The sequence below is a fragment of the Anomalospiza imberbis genome, chromosome 8 (genome assembly GCF_031753505.1).
Source record: "Anomalospiza imberbis isolate Cuckoo-Finch-1a 21T00152 chromosome 8, ASM3175350v1, whole genome shotgun sequence".
NCBI lineage: Eukaryota > Metazoa > Chordata > Aves > Passeriformes > Viduidae > Anomalospiza > Anomalospiza imberbis.
Window position 1 is genome coordinate 24,857,531 of NC_089688.1, and position 22,504 is coordinate 24,880,034.

General features: G+C 40.7%; 1 protein-coding gene across 4 annotated transcripts in view; it reads right to left on the minus strand.

The window, feature by feature from the left end:
- LOC137478275 (VPS10 domain-containing receptor SorCS1-like) overlaps window positions 1-22,504 on the minus strand; it is a 261,330-nt gene that overhangs the window by 3,986 nt on the left and 234,840 nt on the right. For 3 of the 4 annotated variants that reach the window (XM_068198011.1, XM_068198008.1, XM_068198010.1), the window contains exons 20-26: window positions 19,564-19,697; window positions 17,597-17,720; window positions 16,514-16,626; window positions 14,071-14,202; window positions 4,683-4,782; window positions 1,315-1,420; window positions 986-1,146 (exon numbers count right to left, since the gene is read on the minus strand). In XM_068198011.1, the coding sequence (XP_068054112.1) occupies window positions 986-1,146; window positions 1,315-1,420; window positions 4,683-4,782; window positions 14,071-14,202; window positions 16,514-16,626; window positions 17,597-17,720; window positions 19,564-19,697 (870 nt within the window). The remainder of the gene's footprint in view (window positions 1-985; window positions 1,147-1,314; window positions 1,421-4,682; window positions 4,783-14,070; window positions 14,203-16,513; window positions 16,627-17,596; window positions 17,721-19,563; window positions 19,698-22,504) is intronic. The other variant, XM_068198009.1, reaches the window with a different exon arrangement.

Here is a 22,504-nt window from a genome sequence, read left to right on the forward strand (position 1 = left end):
AAACAGTTGGGGTTGGAAGGGACCTCTGGAGAACATCTAGTCCACCCCCCCTGCTACAACAATTCCACCCAGAGCAGGTTGCACAGGATCATATCCAGGAGAGTTCTGAATATCTTTAGAAAAGGACAGTCCACAACATCCCTGGGCAGCCTTTTCTCTTTAACTCCTCTAAAATCGGTGCATGTCCTTATTTGCAGGGGTGCCTCCAGTCTGGACCTGCAGAATTGTCACCTCATGAATGAAGCTGAGCATTGCCTAAGCAGTCCCGGCTTTAGCAGAACATGTCTCCAGACTGAAATCTCCCTGCTCTGTCCCAGTACTTCTACTGTAGCCAGGGTAACAGAAAACAGACTGATCCCAGAATGCCCTGTCCAAATCTATTCACTTTAGGTCCTAAAAAAACCTTGCTTTTGGAAATAATCAAACACAGAGGCCTGTGGGAGAAGTCAGCCTGAGGATAAACCCAGCTGTCCAATACTGAGATCCCAGGTTTTACTCAGTTTATTTGGGAATCTGCCAGATTAACAGTGCTGCTGACAACAAGGTCTGGCACAGCACAAAGATCCCAGCAGTCAAAACATCAATAGATATTTAGCTTTTAGGTATTACTTACCGAATCACCTGCTCACCTCCATGTTCCAGGTGAGGGTGGCTGAAGTTCTTCTGGCTATGGGGCTTAGCCCCACAACTACATCAGCCCCAGCAAAATAAATTACATTGCCAGCAGGATTTTTTGAGAAGGGTAGGGAATCTATGTAGAGCAACTAGGAGAGAGAAAAAGCCTAAAGTTGTTCCCCTCCCTTTCATCACATGGCAGTGAGGGAGAGGGAAGAGTTAGAAGGTTTCCTGTAGCAAAACTAATGTTGCAGCAGAAGAGAATGGGAGGAGGATTGTGCAGGAATATGGGAAGAGGGGAGGCTGAGAAAAAGGTTAGCCAATTATAAGTCGGAGTCTGACCAGCTGCAGGACGCTGCAAGTTATTTACCTATGGGGTGGACTTCCAACTTCTCATCTACTAGTTGCTCAGGGCTCATCAGCTCACTTTGAGGGACATTAGGTATGCTTTCCCTCTGACTGACTGGACTGACCATCTCTTGATCTTTTTCATTCTGCATCTGTGCATATATATTAAGGCCAGGAATCTTCCTAAAACATTAACAGAAACCATCATTGTGTGGTGCTCTGGCAGATGTAGTATCAGCTTTTACAAACCAAAAAACAGCTCACTCAGAAAAAGAAAACCCAGCAAACAAACCCCAAACACCAGTGAAAGGCAGCAATGGAGAGAAGGAAATGGCTCAGGGAAGGTCATACCTTTTGAACTTGTAGATGACAAACACAGCTAGTCCCACAAAAACAACAGAGAGGAGCATCAGCATGGCTGAACCACTGTGACTGGGAGTGAGGTCCACCAGGGGAGCTGCAAGAGAGGAGAAGGTTAGAGCCACCCCCAGCTGCTCCCTCCAGAAATACAGTTCATTCTCCCCTCTTACTGCACTTGTAGCAGGTCTGCACATCTCCTGGGCTTCTCTCCCTTTTTAATCCACCTGGGAAGAAACCCAAGTTCAGATCACCTGTGGTGCTCAACATACCCATTGATGTGAAGTTCCACAGCTTTCCCCTTAGAGGACTTTCTTTCAGATTCAAGGAAAAAAAAAAACAAAAAAAAAACCCAAAACACATCAAAACCCATCTTAATTAAAGAGCCTCTGTATTTCTCCTCAGAGTTTTGCCTGCCATCTTGCCATAACCCCTCCCACAACAAGGCCACCCAACCCATCCAGAAGAGTGGATTTCCCAGAAATACAAAGTGAATGGTATTAAACAGTTTCCATCACTCTCACACACATATGCAGGAAGGCAGTGAGCCTCCAAGCAGTTTCACACGGAGGAGCACAGGAGTCAGTTGTTCAAACAGAGCTCCAGCTGTGCCATGACAAGGAGCAAACACATCCTCACACGCAGAACATGGCCCAGGTAGTGCCCTCCACTGCAAGGCAGTCAAAGTCAACTTGAATTGCTAAACACATCCTCCCCCTCTCGCACCTCTTCACATGCACTGAACAGATCCCTCCTAAACCAGAGCTAGAAGACAAAGGGAAACAGGCACATACAAGCAAAGGGATACACATCACATGCACACGTATTTTCAGCTTCACACCCAGACTAATAAAGCCAAAATTTACAAGGAGAAGTGAAAAACCTTCCCCTTCCACATCTAGTAGGAGCCAGAATGAGAGGATCCATTATTACGAATTCCTCACACATCTCCACTCTGTCCCCTCTCCATCTGTGTTTTGTGGGTCTCTGCAGTTCTGTGGGATGACAAAGTGGCTCTCCAGCCTATTCAGATTCAGCATCACTCAATGTTCCTGCTCTAATGCTGCACTGAGAGCCTAGTAATAAACAGCTATTTAACTGCTTTGTGAGGAATATTGGCATGCTTTCCTCTGCCTTAGAGTTGAAGTTGTTGTCTGTTGGGATGGGGACATTGGTTTGTTTTTTATCTCATGAGAAGAAAAATTGAACATGATGAATGAATCACAGTCTGTTGTCTGTAATTGCCATAAATTAATCCTTCCTCCAGTGTGGTCTGAACAAAGAAGAAAGAAGTCTGAAATGTGTTGAGGCCAACGCTTGTCATTCTTTTGTGCTCCAGGGAATGCACACACTCACACACAACACACGCACACACACAGAGTCATTTCTACAGGTTCTGCTTGACTGTCCACTCAAAGCTACTTTAGATACCTGCACTTTTGCTCTCTGCAGGTCCTCTGCTGCAGAAAATGCTGCTGTGCATGGGCAGGCACACACAGAGGGGAACATACTTGTGCAACGAGGCACACAACATAAATGTAGGTGTACACAGATATGTGTGGGCACACTTCAAAAACACATGTTGAGCTTTGTGGTTCAGCCCACTACAGCCCATAGCTACCAGAGTCCAACACAAAATCAGTGAAAAGAGTGGGAAAGAAGGGATAACATAGCCCAGAGCAGCACCTTTGGGCATATGCATCCCCTGGGACTACATTTTCTAAGGGTTGCTTCTGGTGTTGTGCTGTGTTCCAGGTTTCCCTGGTTCATTTAATTTTTTATAAAAGCCTGGATTTTCAAAGGCCAGTTATTCTTATTTTCTAACAACCAAAACAATAGCTTTCAGCAGAGAAGTAAGTCTCTCATGGCTCTTTGTCAAATTTTGAACTATTCACAAGTTTTGGTGTCATGAAATTGGGCCTTTTGCTTAGATGGAGAACATGACCTCTGCAGCTTGTTAAGGAGACATAATCCCTCAGAGACCTCACAGTGGCTGTTCTCTGGGTTTTTTATACATAGTTTGGCTATCCAAGCTCATTTTGCATTCTTACTGAATCCTGTTTCTGCCAGAGATAAAATCCTATGGGGTTCCAATAGGACACTGTGAGTCCACTTACAGCAATCACTCACCAGTGGCTTTGAGAGAGTACAACAAAGCCTACCTTACAGAAAAAAATTAGTGTTTGCATCTGTTATGGAGAAAAAAGTACTCCTTCCTGGTATCTGCGTCTATATACAAATAAAACCATGCATTTTTGGTAAAAATTATGAACAATTGCAACTCTATTTTTGAAGCTGACATTATATGTTTTTGGCTCTAACTTGTCTAAAAATAAGCATCTGGCCATCTGTTCCACAGCTAATGGAAAGCAGAAACATACAGCAATATTCTCAGGACAGATATTAGAAAGCTCTGCTTAGGAAAAATGAAATATTGTAAACCCCAGGCCTTTCTTTTGGGGAGATTTAAATGCAGTAACATTACACCCTTTCTTAATAGTCTCTTTTTTCTTACTGCTTATAAGGCAGCACATGGACTTGCTTTCCCAACCATTTTCCCCAGCTGGGAAAATCCATTCACACCACAAAAAGTTTTTGGAGAGCACTTTGCTGGTACAAAGGAACTGAGGGTTTGAGTTTGCAAATTATCAAAAGAAGCTGATACCAACTGATCAGAATTATCTGCAGTGCCTGGGGAAAATGAACTCCTAAGAGTGTGAATTGGTTTGTCCATCTCTTGTAATCGTTAAATAGGACCTGTGCTCCAAAATGAGGTTTTAGCATGCAGAACATATGTAATTAAATATGAGGACTTTGGAAATTTCTTATTCTGAAACAGGATTAGTTAAGGTCCAAACTGCCTGATCTTATCTTTGTGCAGATCTATATTGATTCTAGTCTTTCATACCGCTGAACAACTTCTGAGCAGTGTTTAGTTGCTTTGAATATTTGTTGACTCTAGACTATCTGAACATATCCAAGGCTAGCAGGTAACTTTTGCACTGTGGGACTCAGGCTGAAAATGCCATGGTGCTGCTTAGCTATTGAATATTTTAGAGATAACCAAGAAATACACACTTCTGCTGCTACTTATACCCTGTTTCCAAAAAAACAGTAAATTCTTGCACCTAAGAAAACAAAAGGATTAGCTATAAATGCAAAAGCCACTATATCTTTTTGGCATGATATAGAAAGTTGAGGTAGAGCAGACATTTTAATGTCTGCTCATACACTGTGTTGTTATTGTGATATAAAAATAAGAAATGTTTAAAAGACAGCTGATAGCATGCTACTGCTATGGATATATTGCTTGCTGTGCTGTAGAGTAACACACAAGGCATACACAAAAAGAGGATACTCACCTGCTGTTAAATGGGCAGCGTGGACAAGGATTCGAACTCCTGGCTTCAACTCAAAATGGACCAGGTTTTGGTTCAGTTTCTGGATCAGCATTTCTGAAATCTGGGAAGCGAAAAAATACAACAAAAAAAAATTGTTATTTGTTTCTCCCAGCTAAGCAAAGATTTTTCACTTTCTGAGCAGAGATTCCTGTCACCTCACAATGAAAGATTTTGAACAGAGTGGTTTGTGTATGGTCAGCACTGGCTGAGCAACAAGGTGCCCAGTCACACCTCTGTGTGAGCAGCCCAGCAGCAAAAGGGAATTGAGCCCCAAAGGAACATTCCACCCATATGTGAAAGTGGCCACAGGACCAGCCAGCAGCATCATGTCAGAGTGAACTCATTCACTGTTCAAGGGAAAAGGAACTCTGCAATTGTTATGAACACTTGATTGTAATAAATAACTTCTTGCTTGTTGAGTGGCCAGTTCCATGCTCTTAGAGGATGTTCATAACATGTGATATACTTGAATAAAAATGAATGGTTTAGATCCATGCCACAGCTTGCAGTTAATTTTCAAGTTCTAAAAGCAAATTTAATTTCATCCAGCTCTGAGATTCAAGACAGCTGCTCCCTAATCCTTAAATATGTACCAGAACCAGCTTGAATCTGGAAGTGTTTACTGACTACAGAATGTGGCTTAAACAAAATGCATGTTCCATCTCTTCTTCTGGTTTACATGCATAAACCACTCTCCTTCATGGGGGAGATTTTTCCACAGAGTTTTCAGATCACCCGATTATCTTTCCACAACTGATGACATCAACAGAGCCCTAGCAGAAATGTAGCACATTACTTCTCCTTTAAGGACACAATAGAAAAGATGAGCATGTGCTGAGATAAGACCCCATGAAATCTGTATTTGTACAGTAAAGGAGCCAAACTTTGGTCCAATCTGTTGGCAAACATGCCTTCTTTTTACATCAGTTTGTTGCACAGATCAACTTTCTCCACGCTTCATTGCAAGACGTTCCAGGCATGTTGCCATTAAAAACAAAAAATCCAGATAGATTAATCAAGGAATGGAAGCTTACAGATATGATGTTGGCAAGTTTTTTTGTGTATTTTGTATGTTCATTTGCCTGACGTTTCATGTATTTCACATTTCCTTACAGTAGAGATCAATTTTCTAATTGAAGAGTCACAGTTCTCCAGGTTGGCTTATTAGGGAGAGGTGGTTGGAAAACTGGAAACACAACATCCCCCAAAACCCATAATATGCAGTTGCTGAGAATGTGTTTTTATAGCCATACCACGATCAAGTGGAATCGTATTCTAGTGCTCACCATTTAATTCAATTTGTTTTAAATAAATCCTTATTCCTTCTTGAAGATTAATGAAAAATTGTCAGAAAAAAGAACATTCCAATAATTTTTACACCATCTTTTTCATGTTCTTCATTTTTGTCTGGTTGAGCTATTTCAGTAAATTCTACCCAGATATGATTAGATGTTCCTTGGCTATCATTCATCACAGTATGTGATTTATCTCCTTTTATTTTTTACCATTCTTAATGGTTCTTTCAATACTCTTGGCTCATACACTTCATTTCTGGCTGCTGATCACTTGAATATGTGCCTTTGGTCCAATATCAATTTGGCAATAACTCTTATAGGCATTTTATTTATATTTTTAAATATATCTCTTTAAAGTTACAATTTATTTCATGGGTGCCAGAATGAGCAATAAATATATTTCTTCCAATAGCAAGAAAAAATACCACCTGCATTCAAAGAGCCATCTGTTGAGCTCAGAGCAGCAGGGATGGTGACACAAAGATGTGCAGTACATTAAGAATGCCTGGGAAGCAAATTATAGCCCTCTTTAAGGATTTGAGCATATTAATAACCAAGATTGACAACTAGAAAAAGTTTTTCATCTCTAAAACTAGAGCAAGAGATGCAGATTGATATGCTGTAAACCAGGTACATTAATGGCTCATGGAACTAATGGGAAAAGTATCATCCTGGCTATATCCAGTCCTACATGAATCCTAACAGCTCTCCTCCTTAACCCTGCAGGCATTTTCCTTTCTATTCTGAGATTCTGATGCTGCTGGGGCAGCTCAGCCTCTGGGAAAAAAAAAAAAAAAAAAAAAAAAAAAAGAAAAAAAAAAAGTAAATATGAGACGGTAAACTAAAGAAAGGAGACAACCACATTGTGTGTCATTTCTCTTCAACACATTGTGATACCTGCACAAAATGGCAGGGAAAGAGCAGAGGTAAAAAACAGACATGATGCCTTCTATACAAGCAGAGGCTTACTGTGATATGTAACTGAGTCTGCAGCTAGCAAACATTGTATGTGGTACTGGAAAATGGCTCCCTCGAGGATTTGGGCAAAAAATGGAAGAATGGGAGAATCTGGAGAAAGTCAGCATGAGAAGGAACAAGAGATTTGGTTGGACACTAGTGATTTGAAGGGACAGTGAGTCCCTTCTGGCCTGCCTGTGGGCTCCTGGGGCACTGAGTGAAGAGGCAAAACAGCAGCTGAGAGGTGCTGTGGCTGCCTCCCAGCAGCCCAGGTGTGTGAGAGAAAAATCAACAGGTATTCCTCTCTGGAGGGCCAAGGGAAAGGAAAAACAGGAGAGAGGAAGTAAAGGTAAAGTAGTAAGGAAAAAGAAGAAAGACAGAAAGAAAGAGTCACAAGTGAAATTTATTATTACTGTATTGCTTTGTTACTTGAGTATGAATGAGGACTTCACTGTATAACATCCTGTACAAATTCATCTCAGACTAGAATAATATTTGCTTGAGACTATCAGTGTCTCAGCAGAGGCTTGGAACAGCCATAACTGTTCCAGGACTACACACAAAGTGTCAAAACTGGCAGCAACACTGTTCATTCTGTGCAGAATATAAAGGATATTTCCTTGGCTCGATTAATTATATGTTCTCCCAGTGGCTTTTTGTGTACAGCTGGTTTTTTGTTTTTTTTTTTTTCTTGGTCTTTATGGAATCTGAACAAGTGAAAAAAGTGAGTAACAGCCTAAGATCTTCAAAAGTGTCACAAATTCTAGTGAGAATCAGATATCTGCCTTCCTCAGGCAGCTCTGGAGATTCCTGACACACACGTCTGAGGGAAGAACAGATGCATTCAGACATGTTTTTAAAATGTTTGCTTGTTTGGTACAATATTTTCATTTTTCTTTATCTGGAAAACAAGATTCTCTTCAAAACAGACAAACAGAGTGAAAATGTATATCCGTACTCCTAAAAATTATCTGAAATATAAACCATACATAATGGCTTACAAAACCAGTGTTTGAGGTCAGTGAGCAGCTTACATAAACCTCAAGGGCCAAATTGACACTGGGATTGTATACACTGCCCTCCAAAGCTGGACCTGGCAATGTTCGTGGTCCTCACGTGGTCCCAAGGGGACCTGGGCACTGAGAGGTCAGTCAGGACAATTGCTTTGACATTGGAGAACAGACTCCTCTGCCTTCAAGCTTATTTCTAGCTCAGTTATCAGACTTTAATCTAGGAGTTGTTCAGACTTGACTTGTTTGCAGTATTAATATACCTCAGTTGTTGAGGTAATAAAAAGGTTTCAAAGGTGAACATTTTGGGGTTTGTGCTTCCCTTTATTTCTGCACTCAAAGTGACACCATGGATACATTTTGGTTTAAAAAGCAGAAAAGGAAACATCAAAGTACTTTGACCTGTTTCAAAAATAGCAATGCAACTCCAGTTGAACACCCAGACCTTCATCTGGGGAACAGGTTGGCCTCAGGCCTCCCTCTCTTCATCTCTCCCTCCTGGAGATGCAACTAACTTAGATGAAGATAAAACTTCTTAGAATAGCAATCTCTTAATTTATAGTCTTCAAGAGTCTCTCTTGTGAAAATAATTAGCTTTCAAAATTAGTTTTGGTCCTTAACTGAGCCTCATTGACTTTATCTGCTTCATTTGCAGAATTAAGCATGATGTGCAAAAATAATTCAGTAATAGGAACTATTCTTCATGTATCATTTTTCATCAAAGGACACATAATGAATAATAATAACAGACAATTTGTGAATAAAAATAAAGAGATTCCAATTTAAAAATGGAACAAAACAAAAATTAATTTGGCTGCTCTTAGCATTTTGTCAGATTTAGGACTCTAAAAGAACCAAGAAGCAGAATTATCACCGAGAAGGGCATTTTCCCATACCTTCATTGACTTTTGGAACCCCTGGTGTAAGTTATTTTAGATTAATTGAATGTGATTCAACTATGCCAGTATGCACTAGCTAAGAATCTTGATAATTTTATAGATACTGTGTAAAGATCTCAACTAGTGAGTGCTACACTTCAATTCAATTCATTGAGCAAATCAATAAACAACTAAGGAAAGAATTAGGCACATTGATTTAGTAGGAAGAAACTTAAACCAACACTGGGAAAGTGAAGTGGGAGTCAGGGCCAATGTGGATTACTTTAAACTGTGCCACTTGCCCTGGATAACCTTGGACACTTCACATGGGGCCTCTAAAGCTTGCTTGCCTTAGCACTGAAAAGAGCACAGTCACTGACTTCCTGGCTCCAGCAGGAATTTCTGCAGATCTTTAATGAAAGATGCTAAATTCAAGCTGCTGAGAGTATCTAGAGACACTGTGAGAGCATGAGGCAGAGGATATTCCTGTGGTTACTCTGGGACAAGAGTGGAACAGAAAATATGAACCCAGAGAGAACCTGGACATAAAAGCCAGGATTCACTTTTGATGAACAAAGGCAACCAAAAACAGTCTTGAGAATCAAGGGCTGCTCTGTACACTGAGCAAAAGATGAGGGAGAGAGGGCTGATAATCATGTGGCAGGAGTTAACTCAGAGATGTTAAGACAAGAGATTTACACAGCCTCTCCTACAGCACACAAGCAGCTATTAAGAAAATCTGGGTAAAGAAAAAAAGCCCCTGGTACAAGGTCTTTTGGTTCACATTATTCCATTCTCTCCTCATCTGCCTTTACTTCTTAATACTGGTCCAACCTCCCCTAAGTACCAGTGGAAGACTTGATCTTCTTTCAAAGGCACAGATGTTAAAAAAAATCTCTCCTAGTAAACATTACATGGTTTACCCCATATATCAACCTGTTCTTGGAATTTGATTTCCAGGACTGATTGGCACAATTTTCTGTAAGATTTGAAGGTGTTCACTGTCATGATCTTGTTGCTAAAAATATTTTGGTGATGGGCACACCTGAAATACATTAGAGAAAAGAAAAGTACTGAAAGCAAATACACTGATACACTAAAGCTTAGGAGGGTGGGCAAAAGAAAACCCCAAACTCTAAAATAAGATAGAAGCTCCATCAGCTACAAAGAAGCAGATATAAAACTAAATCTGCTTTAAGGAAAGAGTCCCAAGAGGTATATATGCTTGCAGGCTTCCTGAATGCCACTCTCAATGGTTTTAAATTCACAGGAGGTATTTAATCTCTGCAGTTCATCACTGTCCAGTTGATATTCAGTCTTCCATGTCATTTCCCATCTCTTTGGCTGGATTCAGATACTGGCCACAGCTGCAACATGTTGAGTACAGTTGGCTACCAACCAGCTGATGTTATCATTTGCCAAAGTCTCCATCATGCTATGTTGCTGAGAGCTCTTCTCAGAGAAAAGATTAATGGCCTCAAATGTCATTAACTATTTGCTCCTACCCCTGTTTTGCATTCTTTTACAGTAATTTTGAATAGGCCAATGAAAAACACGCAAAAGGAGAACTAAAGAGAAATTCAGGATAATACTGAAACCTTTACTTGATACAAAAACATCACTTCAGAATCCTCATGTACCTTCTGCTTATATTTCATTTCACTAAAAGAAAATGCATTTGTTATGTTTGAGTAAAAGCCCCCACTAGGAAACAACATGGAATCATTTGTGAAATGCATAAATAAAAAGATAACCCCTCAGAATCCTCCTACTAAGTAAAAACATACACTGAAATAAATAATCCTAACTGCCCACTACTGAATTTTAATTATAATATTTTCTTACTGAACATTCATTTTGAACCTCATTTGTGCTAAAAATAACTAAATTTCTTGAAATGTTACTATTAGAGATTTGCCTTTCACTGAAGAGAAAGAAATTTGTGCTTTTGAGGTAGCAGATCTGAATTCTGTAATCATCAAATTCACCAAGCCCATCCATGAAGATGGTGAAACAACTGCATTTCAGTCCAAGTGGCCAGTGGCAATTCTGGGTGGCTGTTTTTGCATGATTTGGGATATTTTAGCATTGTTGCAGACATAGCATGCAAATCAAAGACCAGTGTTTGACAACTGCCAATTATTTCTACATTTTTAAACAGGGTAGTAGTCTGTCCTCAGCTACTGTTAAATGAAGCAGAGCAATCAAATGCCCAATTAAAAAAGAAAAAAACCAAGGGGAAAAAGGAAAGGACACAATATTCCTGTCATAAATACAAGATTTTGCAAATGTGTTTTGGGTTTCTGGATGATGAAAAGGCCTTTTGATTTTTTAGGAAACTGTGAAGAATAACTTTGCACTGACTACAGAAAGTGGAGTGGATCAAACACTTTTTTTGTATCTGTGTATTTATGTATTTAAGTATTTATGTATTTATGTATTTAAGTATTTATGTATTTATGTATTAGGTCGAGTTGTCCTATGTTGTACATTGAGAAAACTTCCCCAGACGCACATGTAGCAGGTTTTTTTTTGGCTATCAACAGCAGTCTCCAATGGAAAATATTAGGAATGCAGAGTTTGCATTTCTAAATGCAAACAAATATGATAATAATTGATTCTATGTATACATTAAAAAAAATTGGGAAAATTGTAAGAAAGTGATACATCAAGTGAGGTAAATGACATTTACCATCGAACCACAGTCTCAAAGAGAGCATGAAACACAAATGCACTACCCCATGGAAAACTGCATGGAAATGTACATTTGTCAAGTAGGGCACTACTGCAGTCCCACTACTGGCCTACTGTGTTCAGACTCATAAAACATGAGAGGCACAAAGGAGTATTACTGACTTTGATAAATGGGAAACCAAGACCTAGATTGTCAAGGCACAGTGGACATCTAAGTGCCTCTGAAGTCAATGGGAATTATGTACGTAGAGATGAGTGGCTGGACAGAGGGACCTAAAAGTATGTTTGCAAAGCCAAATGAGTATGTATCAGATAAAAACAGAACAGCTTAATCCACCTAAAGGCGAAACAGCAAAATGTAAGCCTCCAAAGGTTATTAAATATGGATGAGATTTACTGGTAAATGTGAAAGTCCATGAAACCCCATGAAACCCACCTCATGGTTACCCATGGCAGAACAGTGGTCTAGCTCAGGTCATGAAGAAAGGAACCTCTATAATGAAGTGCTTCCTTAAGGAGCCTTTTTCCATTGCAGTACTTGTGTAAACTATTCCAATTTTATTCCCTGCATACTTGGAAGTTTCTCTTCTAAATTAGAAAACATAATTCAGAACTGAATTCCTTTGGGTGTGCACCTGCAAACCAGCAAGCTCACGTACGTGCCTTTGAATAGCTTATTCCTTGCCCATGACTACAAAACAGACTTCTGTTCCTACCAGAAAAGAGCAAATACATTAGAAGTACCTCAGAAGCAACTTAAGCTTCTTAAGCTGTAGCCATCAAAAACATCTGCTCCCAATACTCATCCCAGCAACTTCAAGTACAGGGAGAGGCTGTGGAATGAGCTCTGAAACACTTTGGGCAAGGCATAGTGAAGGATCACAGGCAGAATGATCACAGGATGACAAAACAGGAGCAGTATCAGAATATGCTTCAGAGCAGAGGGCGGAGGCCTTTGTGGCCCTTGGGCAGTTCTCACAGAAACCTCCACTATTTTTCACTAGAGTAACTAGGAAGAGGAATGTAGCACCCACAGACTAAAAAGAAAAACATTCTGACCATCCTGATTTTATTTCAAAGAGCTGGCTGCAATTGGCAAAGTTTCTCTGTCCTCCAAAGTTTACCATTTCAACCCTGCAGGATGGGATGCCAGAGATGTTGATAGAGTTACACTGAAAATGACATTTCTTCTTATCCATAGAAAAGACCATGAGAGCACTACCAGGGCTTCCTTTCTCCACAGTCACAATGACTCTGTTTTTACAGGAGAGAAAGAGGTATAAAAAGAGGGAGAAAGAGTAAGCTGCTGAGTGCCAGAAGGGAGCTGTGTCAGATATAAATTTGAAAGTTTATGAACTGGCTTCCTTGCCGTTTTATGAAGGAAGTGAGGAGAAGGGGAAATGAAGGAGAAAAGGAAGGAAAGATTTTGCAGAGCAGTAAATCTCCATATTTTTTGTTTATTACATGGGTGGTGAAAATTTAAGAAGGTCATTTGTCAAAAGAAAAGATGACAGCTAGAAATGCTAAGCAAGAGAAAACTTAAGAATATGGGTGACTTGGAGGTTTGAGGCTCACAGCTAAGTTAACATGGCTTGAGCCATGGACATGGAATATGGAAGGCAGAGGTACAGTGGTGCTTCCCTTAGGGCCAAAGCTGTCTTTGCCCCTGCAATCTGAACTAATAAGCTAAGCAAAGGAGCTATGGGACAAGAGGACATCGTTTAGTGGTGCACGTGGCAGTGTTAGGTTATCAGTTGAACTCTATGGCATTAGAGGTGTTTTCCAGCCTTAACAATTCTGTAATTCTATGTCATTTCAGGATTTTTGCCCAACACAGTGTTTTATCTTTTAATTACAATCCTGCTAGGCCCATCTGGTAGGCAGGACCTTTGGGTCTACAGCGAGACAGAGTCCTTCAGTCATCATAACCTATTTCAGCTGTTCACAGAGAAAACAATCCACGGTGGCTCAGCCCCACTTCCAGCACCATGAAGAAGGCAGGCAGATTGTCCAATCCCATCCCTGTGTCTTAAACTAATGAAGTTCTGAAGAGCCCAGTTTTACCATCCAGCTCTGTCCTCCAGTCCTTTCTAGACTCTTGACAGTGTCATAAACTGTTTCAGAAAGCTATTCTACAGTTCCTGTTGGCAGGAACTAATTCCCTAAATCCTTCCTTCTTTCTTCCTGCTTCCATGAAGTAAACAGGACTTCTAAGGGAACACAAATGGGCATCTAAACTCCTAAAGACCGCTCCAAAGCCTGTTTCCAATGCTGGGGAAAGAAAAAAAAAAAAACTGCCCAAAACAACCAACCAACCACCCCCAAGAAAAGAATCATTAAAAAAACCCTAAAGAGGATGTAGCATGTAACATGTACCCCAGTGAATCAGATGCATTCTCACCACAATTAACAGTTCTAACCATACACAAATCCCATATACATACAGATATATGTATCTCATATATATACACAGAAATGCATACACATACACTTCTCCAAGTAATGGACACAATACCTGCTCTAGGTTTGCTGCTGTTCTTTTTTTTTCTCCTGTGGCATCTTGATATGGTAAAATGAAGAGTTCAGCAGATGTGGGCAGGCCAGCAAGCACTGCGACCAGAATGTGCTTGCTGGAAATACCTGTAGCCTGATACAGAGAAATAATGGAGATAGAAACAGTGTGGATGGCACTGAATGCAGAAAGCTTCTTGGTTAAGGCATCACAGTACTTTCACCATGTAGGGGGTATCTCGTACATCTCCTTGGCTGAAATTTTTAAGTTAGGACTTTATAATCCCAAATTTTGACACATTAGACAAAATTCAGAAAAAAAGTACCTTAAAGGCATTACTACCAGGGTGATCTCCAATCTTATGTTTCAGCTGATGCTACACAATCAGATTGCTGAGTTATTATTCAGAAAAGGACTTAGTTTGGCCCTCAGGAAGTTTTGCTAGCCAAAGGAAGGAGAAACATAACTTGATGAATCTTCCTCCATTGCCTTTCTATTGTGTATTATCCAGTTTTATTTAACCTGAAGTTTTCAAGTGCTGAATTTAGTTGGTCACTTTTAAAGTGGTGGAAAAAAAAGTGCCTTCAGTTCCAAGGACAGATCACAGATGTACCACAGATATTCCCTTGCAGTAAGGACTTGGAAGCCTCTCAGACATTAACTGCACCTAAATCTCAGGAATTCTTCTCCGTGGTAGTTCAGGAGCAAAGACATGGAGGAGCTGTTCATTGGAGGAAATAGTGGATGCAGGACAAAGGGTCAGAAAAGCTGATCATAAATCACCATTTTCTGAGCCTGTCCTGTGGATAACCATAGCGTGACTGCTGACAGTCTGGGGAAAACCCTGTGGTGTCTCCTCTACCACACACCAAGGAAAAGTATGTGCCTTTGTTCCCTTTTTTTATTTCACTTTGTTTTGTGAAGCAGATTTAGAAAAAACCCTTATCAACACATAGAGAATATCTCATATTCCTTACAAGTATTCTGTGAAGCCAGGCCTCACATTATTTGTGCTTGCCTAACAGGTTGCTTTAAGGTGTCAAGACTTAAGACACAGCAATGCCTTCATTTTCAGGCTGGGAACAATTTTTTTTTTCAAAAGTGGGAGACAGTAATCAGAAAATCAATGATGCGAGCAAATAATTATGATCAAAACAAAAAATAGGATATTTTGCGCTAATATGAAATTATCCCTACTCAGAGTGAAGATCAGATTTTAGTAGAGAACTATAATTTTGTAGGCAGAATATCATCCTGGTCTGATGATATTCTGTAATAAGAATATAATACTTTAATAAAAGTTCATAAAAATTCTATAGCACAGCTATAATTTCCTATTGAATTATTTAGTTATTTGACTCATTTTTATACCTGTTACTTAATTGCTGTAGAAATCTACTGGGTTTATCTTTAATTTTTACAGGAACTTCTCACAAAGGCTTGTTTAAGGTGAATCGTTTAGCTGTATAAAGATGGATAATTAGCTATCAATTTTTATTTTTTCAATCAAATAACAAAAAGACTGTTTTTTTCACTGCTCTGCTTTTGGAATGTAGCCTTGGTACTGTGGTTTTACAATTCTTTTTTTATGGTTTGCTTTTGCTTTATTGAGATGTTTATATTCTAAAAATTCATCCTGAAGATAAATGGATCCTTGAATACTTGATACAGATATAAATACGTCAGAAGATTAAGCTCCAGAAAAATGCTCTTTTTCCCCTTTCCTCGTGTCTTTTAACAAAATATCAGAAAAAATCTCAGAAACAATCCAGACAGGTTTGTGCACCTGATTAGTACAGTTTTTCTAGACTTTTTGCACAGATGATGACACAAATAACACTTAAGCTTGCCAATAACATTGACAAGCCTTTTGTCCTTTCAAAATCTGAGAATCTTTATTTTTAAAAAAGGAGAAACACTATTTCAAACAATTCCTTGCACTATTTTTCTGCTGAGGTGAGAAACTCCAGCTATCTCTTCTAACTCTTCTTACCTCCTCAATTTCAAATGCAAATCTTCAGCTACACTAGAATATTTTTGTGACATTATGTTCCATAGTTAAAGAAGGAACTTCAGAGAAAACAAGCATCCAATCCTGCCCTGTGAGACTTATCCTATATGAAGGACTTAAAGTACTTGCTGTGGTGTTCTTCTGTGTAGTAAATTTGTTTAATTTTTGGTCTCACAAGTTTTCTACAGCATATTTGCAATTCCATTAGAACAGTGTTACTTTACACTGAGGGCTGACTTCTGGGCACCAGATTGTCATAGAATGAGATCACTTCACCTGTCTAAAATTTAGGATGCTGGCCTCAAACACTGTCAGTTCTCCATTTCTGGGTGGTGAAAACAAAAAGACACCTTGAGAGAATAGCTGATCCAGTCCTAATGAAGGGACAAATCAGGAACCAGAGCCCTTGTAACACAGGCTATGCACACAGCTTACCTCCACCAGAGCTCTCTTGACTACTCTGCTGATGTCCCTTCTCCACTCTGGGATATCTGGGTTGTAGTCATCAAGGTTTGGAGAGAACGATAACCTCAAGGACTGAAATTTCTCTGCAAATACAATGACAGAGTGGTGAGTAAAGACTGAAATGCCTTAATGCCAAATGAGGGGGCAGAACCTTGTGAAACCTGGTGCAGCTCATGTTTTGCTTAATCAATTTGCAGATGGTGCACAGACTGTGAGGGAATCCAGCAGTGCACCTGAGATACTCAGTGAGAGATATGGAGAATCTGGGAGATTCATCACTTGAGTGCCTTGGAACTGAAAAAAATGATCAGTCCTTACTTGAGTGGATGAATAGCACTGCGAAGGGAGCTGTGTTGGGAATGTAAATGAAATGTTACCTTCATTTTGACTTCTGGAGCAGGCACACCCTTTGTAGGAAGCTGTGACTGGACTCACAAATGTGCCCCAAACCTTAGAGATCTTAATTGGAAGGGAACAGGGATAAATATGGGGAGAGGACTAGCCTTGGAAAATGTACTTAATCTCTGCTGCTGTTAACAGAGCTGCCCACATTAATCACTATCAGCTAAAACTCGCTGGGATTCCCAGCGGGTTTTAGGCTCCATCCACACTATATGGTATTTGTGTGCCCTAACACATGAGAACAATGTCAAATCAGTACAGATTTCTGTGCAGAACTGCAGCACACAGCACTGATTTATCTTTCAAGCTGAGCAGCTTTTGTGTGAGTTAAGAGGCCTCTGCTGGCCAAGAAAGGGGAAAACCAGCTTACAAGACAAACTAACATTTTGACAATCATGTAGGATGATCAAAGAGTGATGGAGCACATACGGAGGGCTCTGGGAAGGAGATCAATGCTCTGCAATCATGTCAGTCTGCACTAATGTCAATCAGTGGCCTTCAGAGATACTACAGTGGACTGGTAACACTGGAATTCAATTTATAATCTCACTCAAAGCATTCTGGAATAAAGACCGGTTGTTGCTGCCAGCTAACCTGGCTCTCTAAATGTTGACTATGTTGACTGTGTGAAATGAAAGAGGAAGGACTCACCATACACTGCAATAGTCTTTGTGTCCTGAAGAATGGTGTTTCCTGCTGAGACCTGAACAGTAATGGTGTTCATCCCTTCCACAGAAAATGTGAATGTGATGCTCCCTTCCAGTGTGATCAGTGGCTGCAAATACATCATAAAAGGAAGAATTCAGTTAATTTGGCTGGAAAGAAAAAGAAAAAAATTAGTTTGGCTCTCTAACCTATTGGGATGGTTTGAGGAGTTTGTTCCAGATTGGAAATTTCAGACTCAGGCCCTGTGACATGGCAGCTAATTTCCTAGAGAGGGCACACGAATCCCAGACAGGGATGTTCTCCTGAAGCTCAGAATAAGGTACCTATAATTTCCTTAGGAGCTATGTAAGATTCCAGTGCATGTTGGTTGTTCTGGATCCCATGTTAAAATGCTCACCTTTGCTCACTCCCCAGAGAGGCCCAGATCTTGATATAAAGACCTGTAACACTCACTGCTCAGGTAGCACCCTCCTTTCCTAAATCTAGTGTAAGTGCTTTATTTAAGGTGGGTTTATTCAAGGGGCTTTATTAAGGTGCTTAATTCAAGGGGGTTGTCAAAGCACCAGCCAAATTAAGATTTCGCATTTGCTGCCCCATGTTATCCTTAGATACAGACACAGTTTTTGTTAATTGCTGATGCTTAAGAGGACACAGATCCCTTCAGCTGTGAACAAGTTCATCAATGAGTTATGTCCTCCAGCAGACTCTGCCTTAACTTCTCTTTTTACTTGTCAATGAACTCTGGTTAGATCTTCAAAGCACCCAGTATTAAGTCAAACTGTTGCCATTGTGGTCTATAGTAAAATGTATACTTCAATGAGAACAGAATTAGACCAACTCTGATCATTTAGGAGCTTAGGAGATCAGAGGGAAGGTTAAAAGGTGAAAATCACAGCCTGTAAGTACCTCTAGGGGGAGATGATTGCTGATAGTACAGAGAGTTCTTTAATCTACACAAAAAGGCATAACAAGATCCAACAGCTTGAATCCCAGACTAGATAAATTCAGACTACAAACACGGTGCATTAGTTCAAAGCTCAGAATAATTAGCTGTGGGGAAATAGTTGGAGGAGATGGTCAGAAGGAGAAGCAGCGCATTTTCCATCATCTGAGGAAAATTATTAATGCAAAACAACAACAACAACAACAACAACAACAACAAGAAGTCAGGTCCTACCCTAGTCACAAAAAGTTAAATAAAGCAGAAGGTACTGATCAAACTTTACAATCTGCATTTTACAGAAGAGAACAATGTGTGATTATGAAGGTCCCTCTCGGCTCTACAAAATCCATGACAACCTCTCCCCTCAGAAACTAATTAGGGTTTCCGGGTACTTTAGCCACAATTATACGTGAAGTAACAGCTCTAATGTCTGTGCAGATTTACCACTACTGCAAGCACAGTCACATATCTGAGCAGAGCCCTGGGGCAGGGAGGTGTGTTGGGAACCATTTCATCCACCCATAGCACATGATAATAAGGTCCTTTTGCACATGTGGTTTAGCATAGGGTGCTGGGGCTGAGCATAGGTCAGTTCCAGATATAAAAACAGCTTCAGCTTGAAAGGATGTTTCCCTAAAAAAAAAGCTTCCGAAGCCCCTACTTTTTTTTTTTTCTTGTTGTTAATGAAGAAAGGAGGGTGAAGAGAAACAGTAGAAACTCTTCCAGATTTTGGTTAACTATGTTCACCTTGGATGGAATTAAGGAAGAAAGCTATTGGCACTTTGCATGAAATAGCAATAAGGCCTGCAGCTAAGTCACAGCCACAAACACAAAGCACTTCTTACATTTCCACGTTGGTGCCTCCAAGACCCATTAGTATCTCGGTATTTGGTTTATAGTTTTCTTGCATATGTGACTACTTAGAAGCATTCCCAGATCCCTCTCTCCCTTCCTCTTCTGTCAGAGAGCTCCCCAGGGTTATTGACCTCAATCAATCAGGAATACAAACCTCTGTGTTGTTCCCAAACCACCAGACATAAGTAAGTGTTCCCACTTGGCTTGGCCACAGCACTGCTGTGGCGTTGATCTCCTTGTTCTTCGTGGTGACAAAGGGTAGAGATAAGTGGACGTGTTCCAAGGGGCCTGCAGAAACAGAAGCAGCAGGTGAGTCCTCTCTCCATCTGAAAAGTCAATATATATCCATTGGTTTAGGGATGAAAAGTTTTTCCTAAATCACCATGGGACATGACAGAATGTTTCAGCTTGGTAGCATTTCTAGAGAGGAAGGCTTAAATCTGTTCCTGAGAGAACAGGAGCCACCCCTGTACCTGGAGCTGAAAAACTTGGACTCTCTACTGCATGAATGTCATAAAGTCAGGAACTTATAAGACTTTTACAATAGGGACAGAGCCCTGTTGTGTGAATGTGGCCTTCACTGGGAAGACATAAGAATGTGCAGGACAAAGGGCTTCAGTAGACATGAAGCATCTTTGCTGGAAAACTGCTGTGATTTGGTGAACTTCAGCAGAAACTTTTTCTGAAGGCATCTATTCACTGAGTGCCTGCATTTTATTGTTACCTTATACTCCCTCCTTTTCATCAATAAACTCTTTTATTTCTTCAGTATAAACAGAACATAATTCATTTGACAAGTGACATTATGCCCAGGGTTACACATTTCCCATCTTCTGGAAACAGATGGGCCTTTGTTGTTAAACCTTGTTCTATAGATTATTTTTAAAATGTGTTCTGACTGTTCACTAAGAGAACAAAGCAATTGTCCTGAGTGACAGGGAAAGAAAAATAAAGAAACCTCAGGTCACATGAGGACATGGGTTCCTTAAACAAATTATGGCCACATCTACACATCTTCTGTCTGTGAGCTCCCCAGTGATGAGAACCACAGTCACAGCCTTGCATTGTTCATATGCAGTTGAGATGCATTGCTAAAGAATTTTGTGTATTTCCAGGGAGGATCTTTCAGGATATACCCCATGCATGAATCACCACTTAGACGTTGCTTTTCAGCCTAAATGAACACCATACTCTGGAGAAAGCATCCTGTATAACACAATAGGCAGAGTGAGGGAAAAAACCTCTCCCAAATCAGACTGTATAAACAATGCCAGAATAAGGACCAGTGTTCCTGATTTATTACTGAAATGCATCTTTCCCTGGGTTGCAGACACAGCCACTGCTTAAGCTGAAGCAGCCCAATTAAGAGTTGTCCAGGATCAGATTAACCAAAGCCTGCTATACATGAGACCATGGCTTACTTTGCCTTTTATAAGCAGCAGTCAACACTCTTGGAAATTCATGAGGTGCCACAATTTCACCCTTGTGATTTTAATGGCATCCTCCTGCTCAGATCCATTTCCATCACCACGCTGTTCCTGCTTTCAGCAAGACCCTAAGACCTGATAAGCAGCAATTTTCCCAGCTAAATGCAGTGACAACTGTAATGATGGAGCCCATGAAAAGTCTGATACTCTCCAACATTACTGCATCACTGCTCTGAACAGGTCTCAAATGATCCTACATGGCAGAGAGTGCCCAGCATCTCCTTGGACCTTCCCCACACAATGGCTAGGAAGGGATATGAAAGAATGGCTCAAGCAACCCAACTCTGCCTGAGCATTTCCCAGCACAGCTAGGTCAAGGAGGCTGAAAAGCTGAGCTATTAACTGGCCAGCAGATGGGGATAGCTCACTCTGGATAGGCCCTCCTCGTAGGAGACTGCTTTCTCCCAGGTAAGCTTGAAGAGGATTCAAGAAAATTAATTTCTGTGCTTCATGCAGGGCTCTGGAGGCTATGGCCTTCACCTGTCCCAGGGAAAAAATACTGTACAAGATCCAGAAAACTGAAAGGGAGAAGCTTCTCAAAAGGCTTACTTGCACAAGTGATGTTGTTCTGAAGCATGCAGGCAAATCCATAACTAACTTTCCAGGAGAAAATTTTGACATTTCAGGACAGCTAAGAAACAGGCTGTTGGCTTGAGCAGTTTACATACAACAGTTTATATTGTCCATCCAACTCAAAATGCGACTGTCTCACAGTAACCTGCGTTTCTGGATCCCTGGTGCAACTGCAGGAAAGGCGCTTCTTCTGTGCACTGGCTGCAGCAGGATGAGGAGAGCACGGGATGAAGGCTTTACTTTTATTTTTGAGACCACAAGCACTGAGGTTCAGCGCCTGCAGTTTTTTCCTGCAGGAAGAGTGCTGGCCACAGGTAAGGAAGGTGCTGGAAGGCCCAGACCTGGCTGCAGACACTCATGTATTAACCCTGTAACCCGGGATCACCCAGTTTGTAGCCCTTCCTAAAACTGGATGTTCAGGCTGCACATTGCTTGTCTGTGGATCTTACAATGCAGTGTGTGTGTCTATTTTAAGGACAGATATTTTTGCAAAACTCCTCAAAGGCTAAGCTCCAACACCCCAAGCAGAATACTCAGCAGAGGGCTGAGTGGCAATGCAAGGATTTAGAAGCTTTTGTGGATCAGGGTGTTAGACTTTGGAGGGGGCTGGATCTACTGTACATCCCTGTCCTCAGCAAGTCTGTTGCTAGTCTGAGTGGCACCATGCTCATTTGTAACCTGTTCTGCAGTCCCTAATTCTTGTCATGTAGAGAAAGGTGAGACATATCCCTTAGAGCTGTCACTTCTCCAGGGAGTCTGGCACACATAATCTGGGCCTGGCTGCAATGATCGCTCAGTGTTTAAAAACTGCGCTGGCATTACCTATGCAAAACACAGAAACATACCCTGTCAGCTGCTAAGTCACACAAACAAATCTGAATATTATTTATTTCTTGTGCAGCTTAAACAATCAAAATGGTTCATAAGCCTTCAGTATCTCAAGCAAATTATTTAGAGCAGCTGTAGACCAGAATGACACCATGAATGAGTGAAGGCTGGACACCTGCCAAACAAAGGTGTTTTTGAAGGGGGACA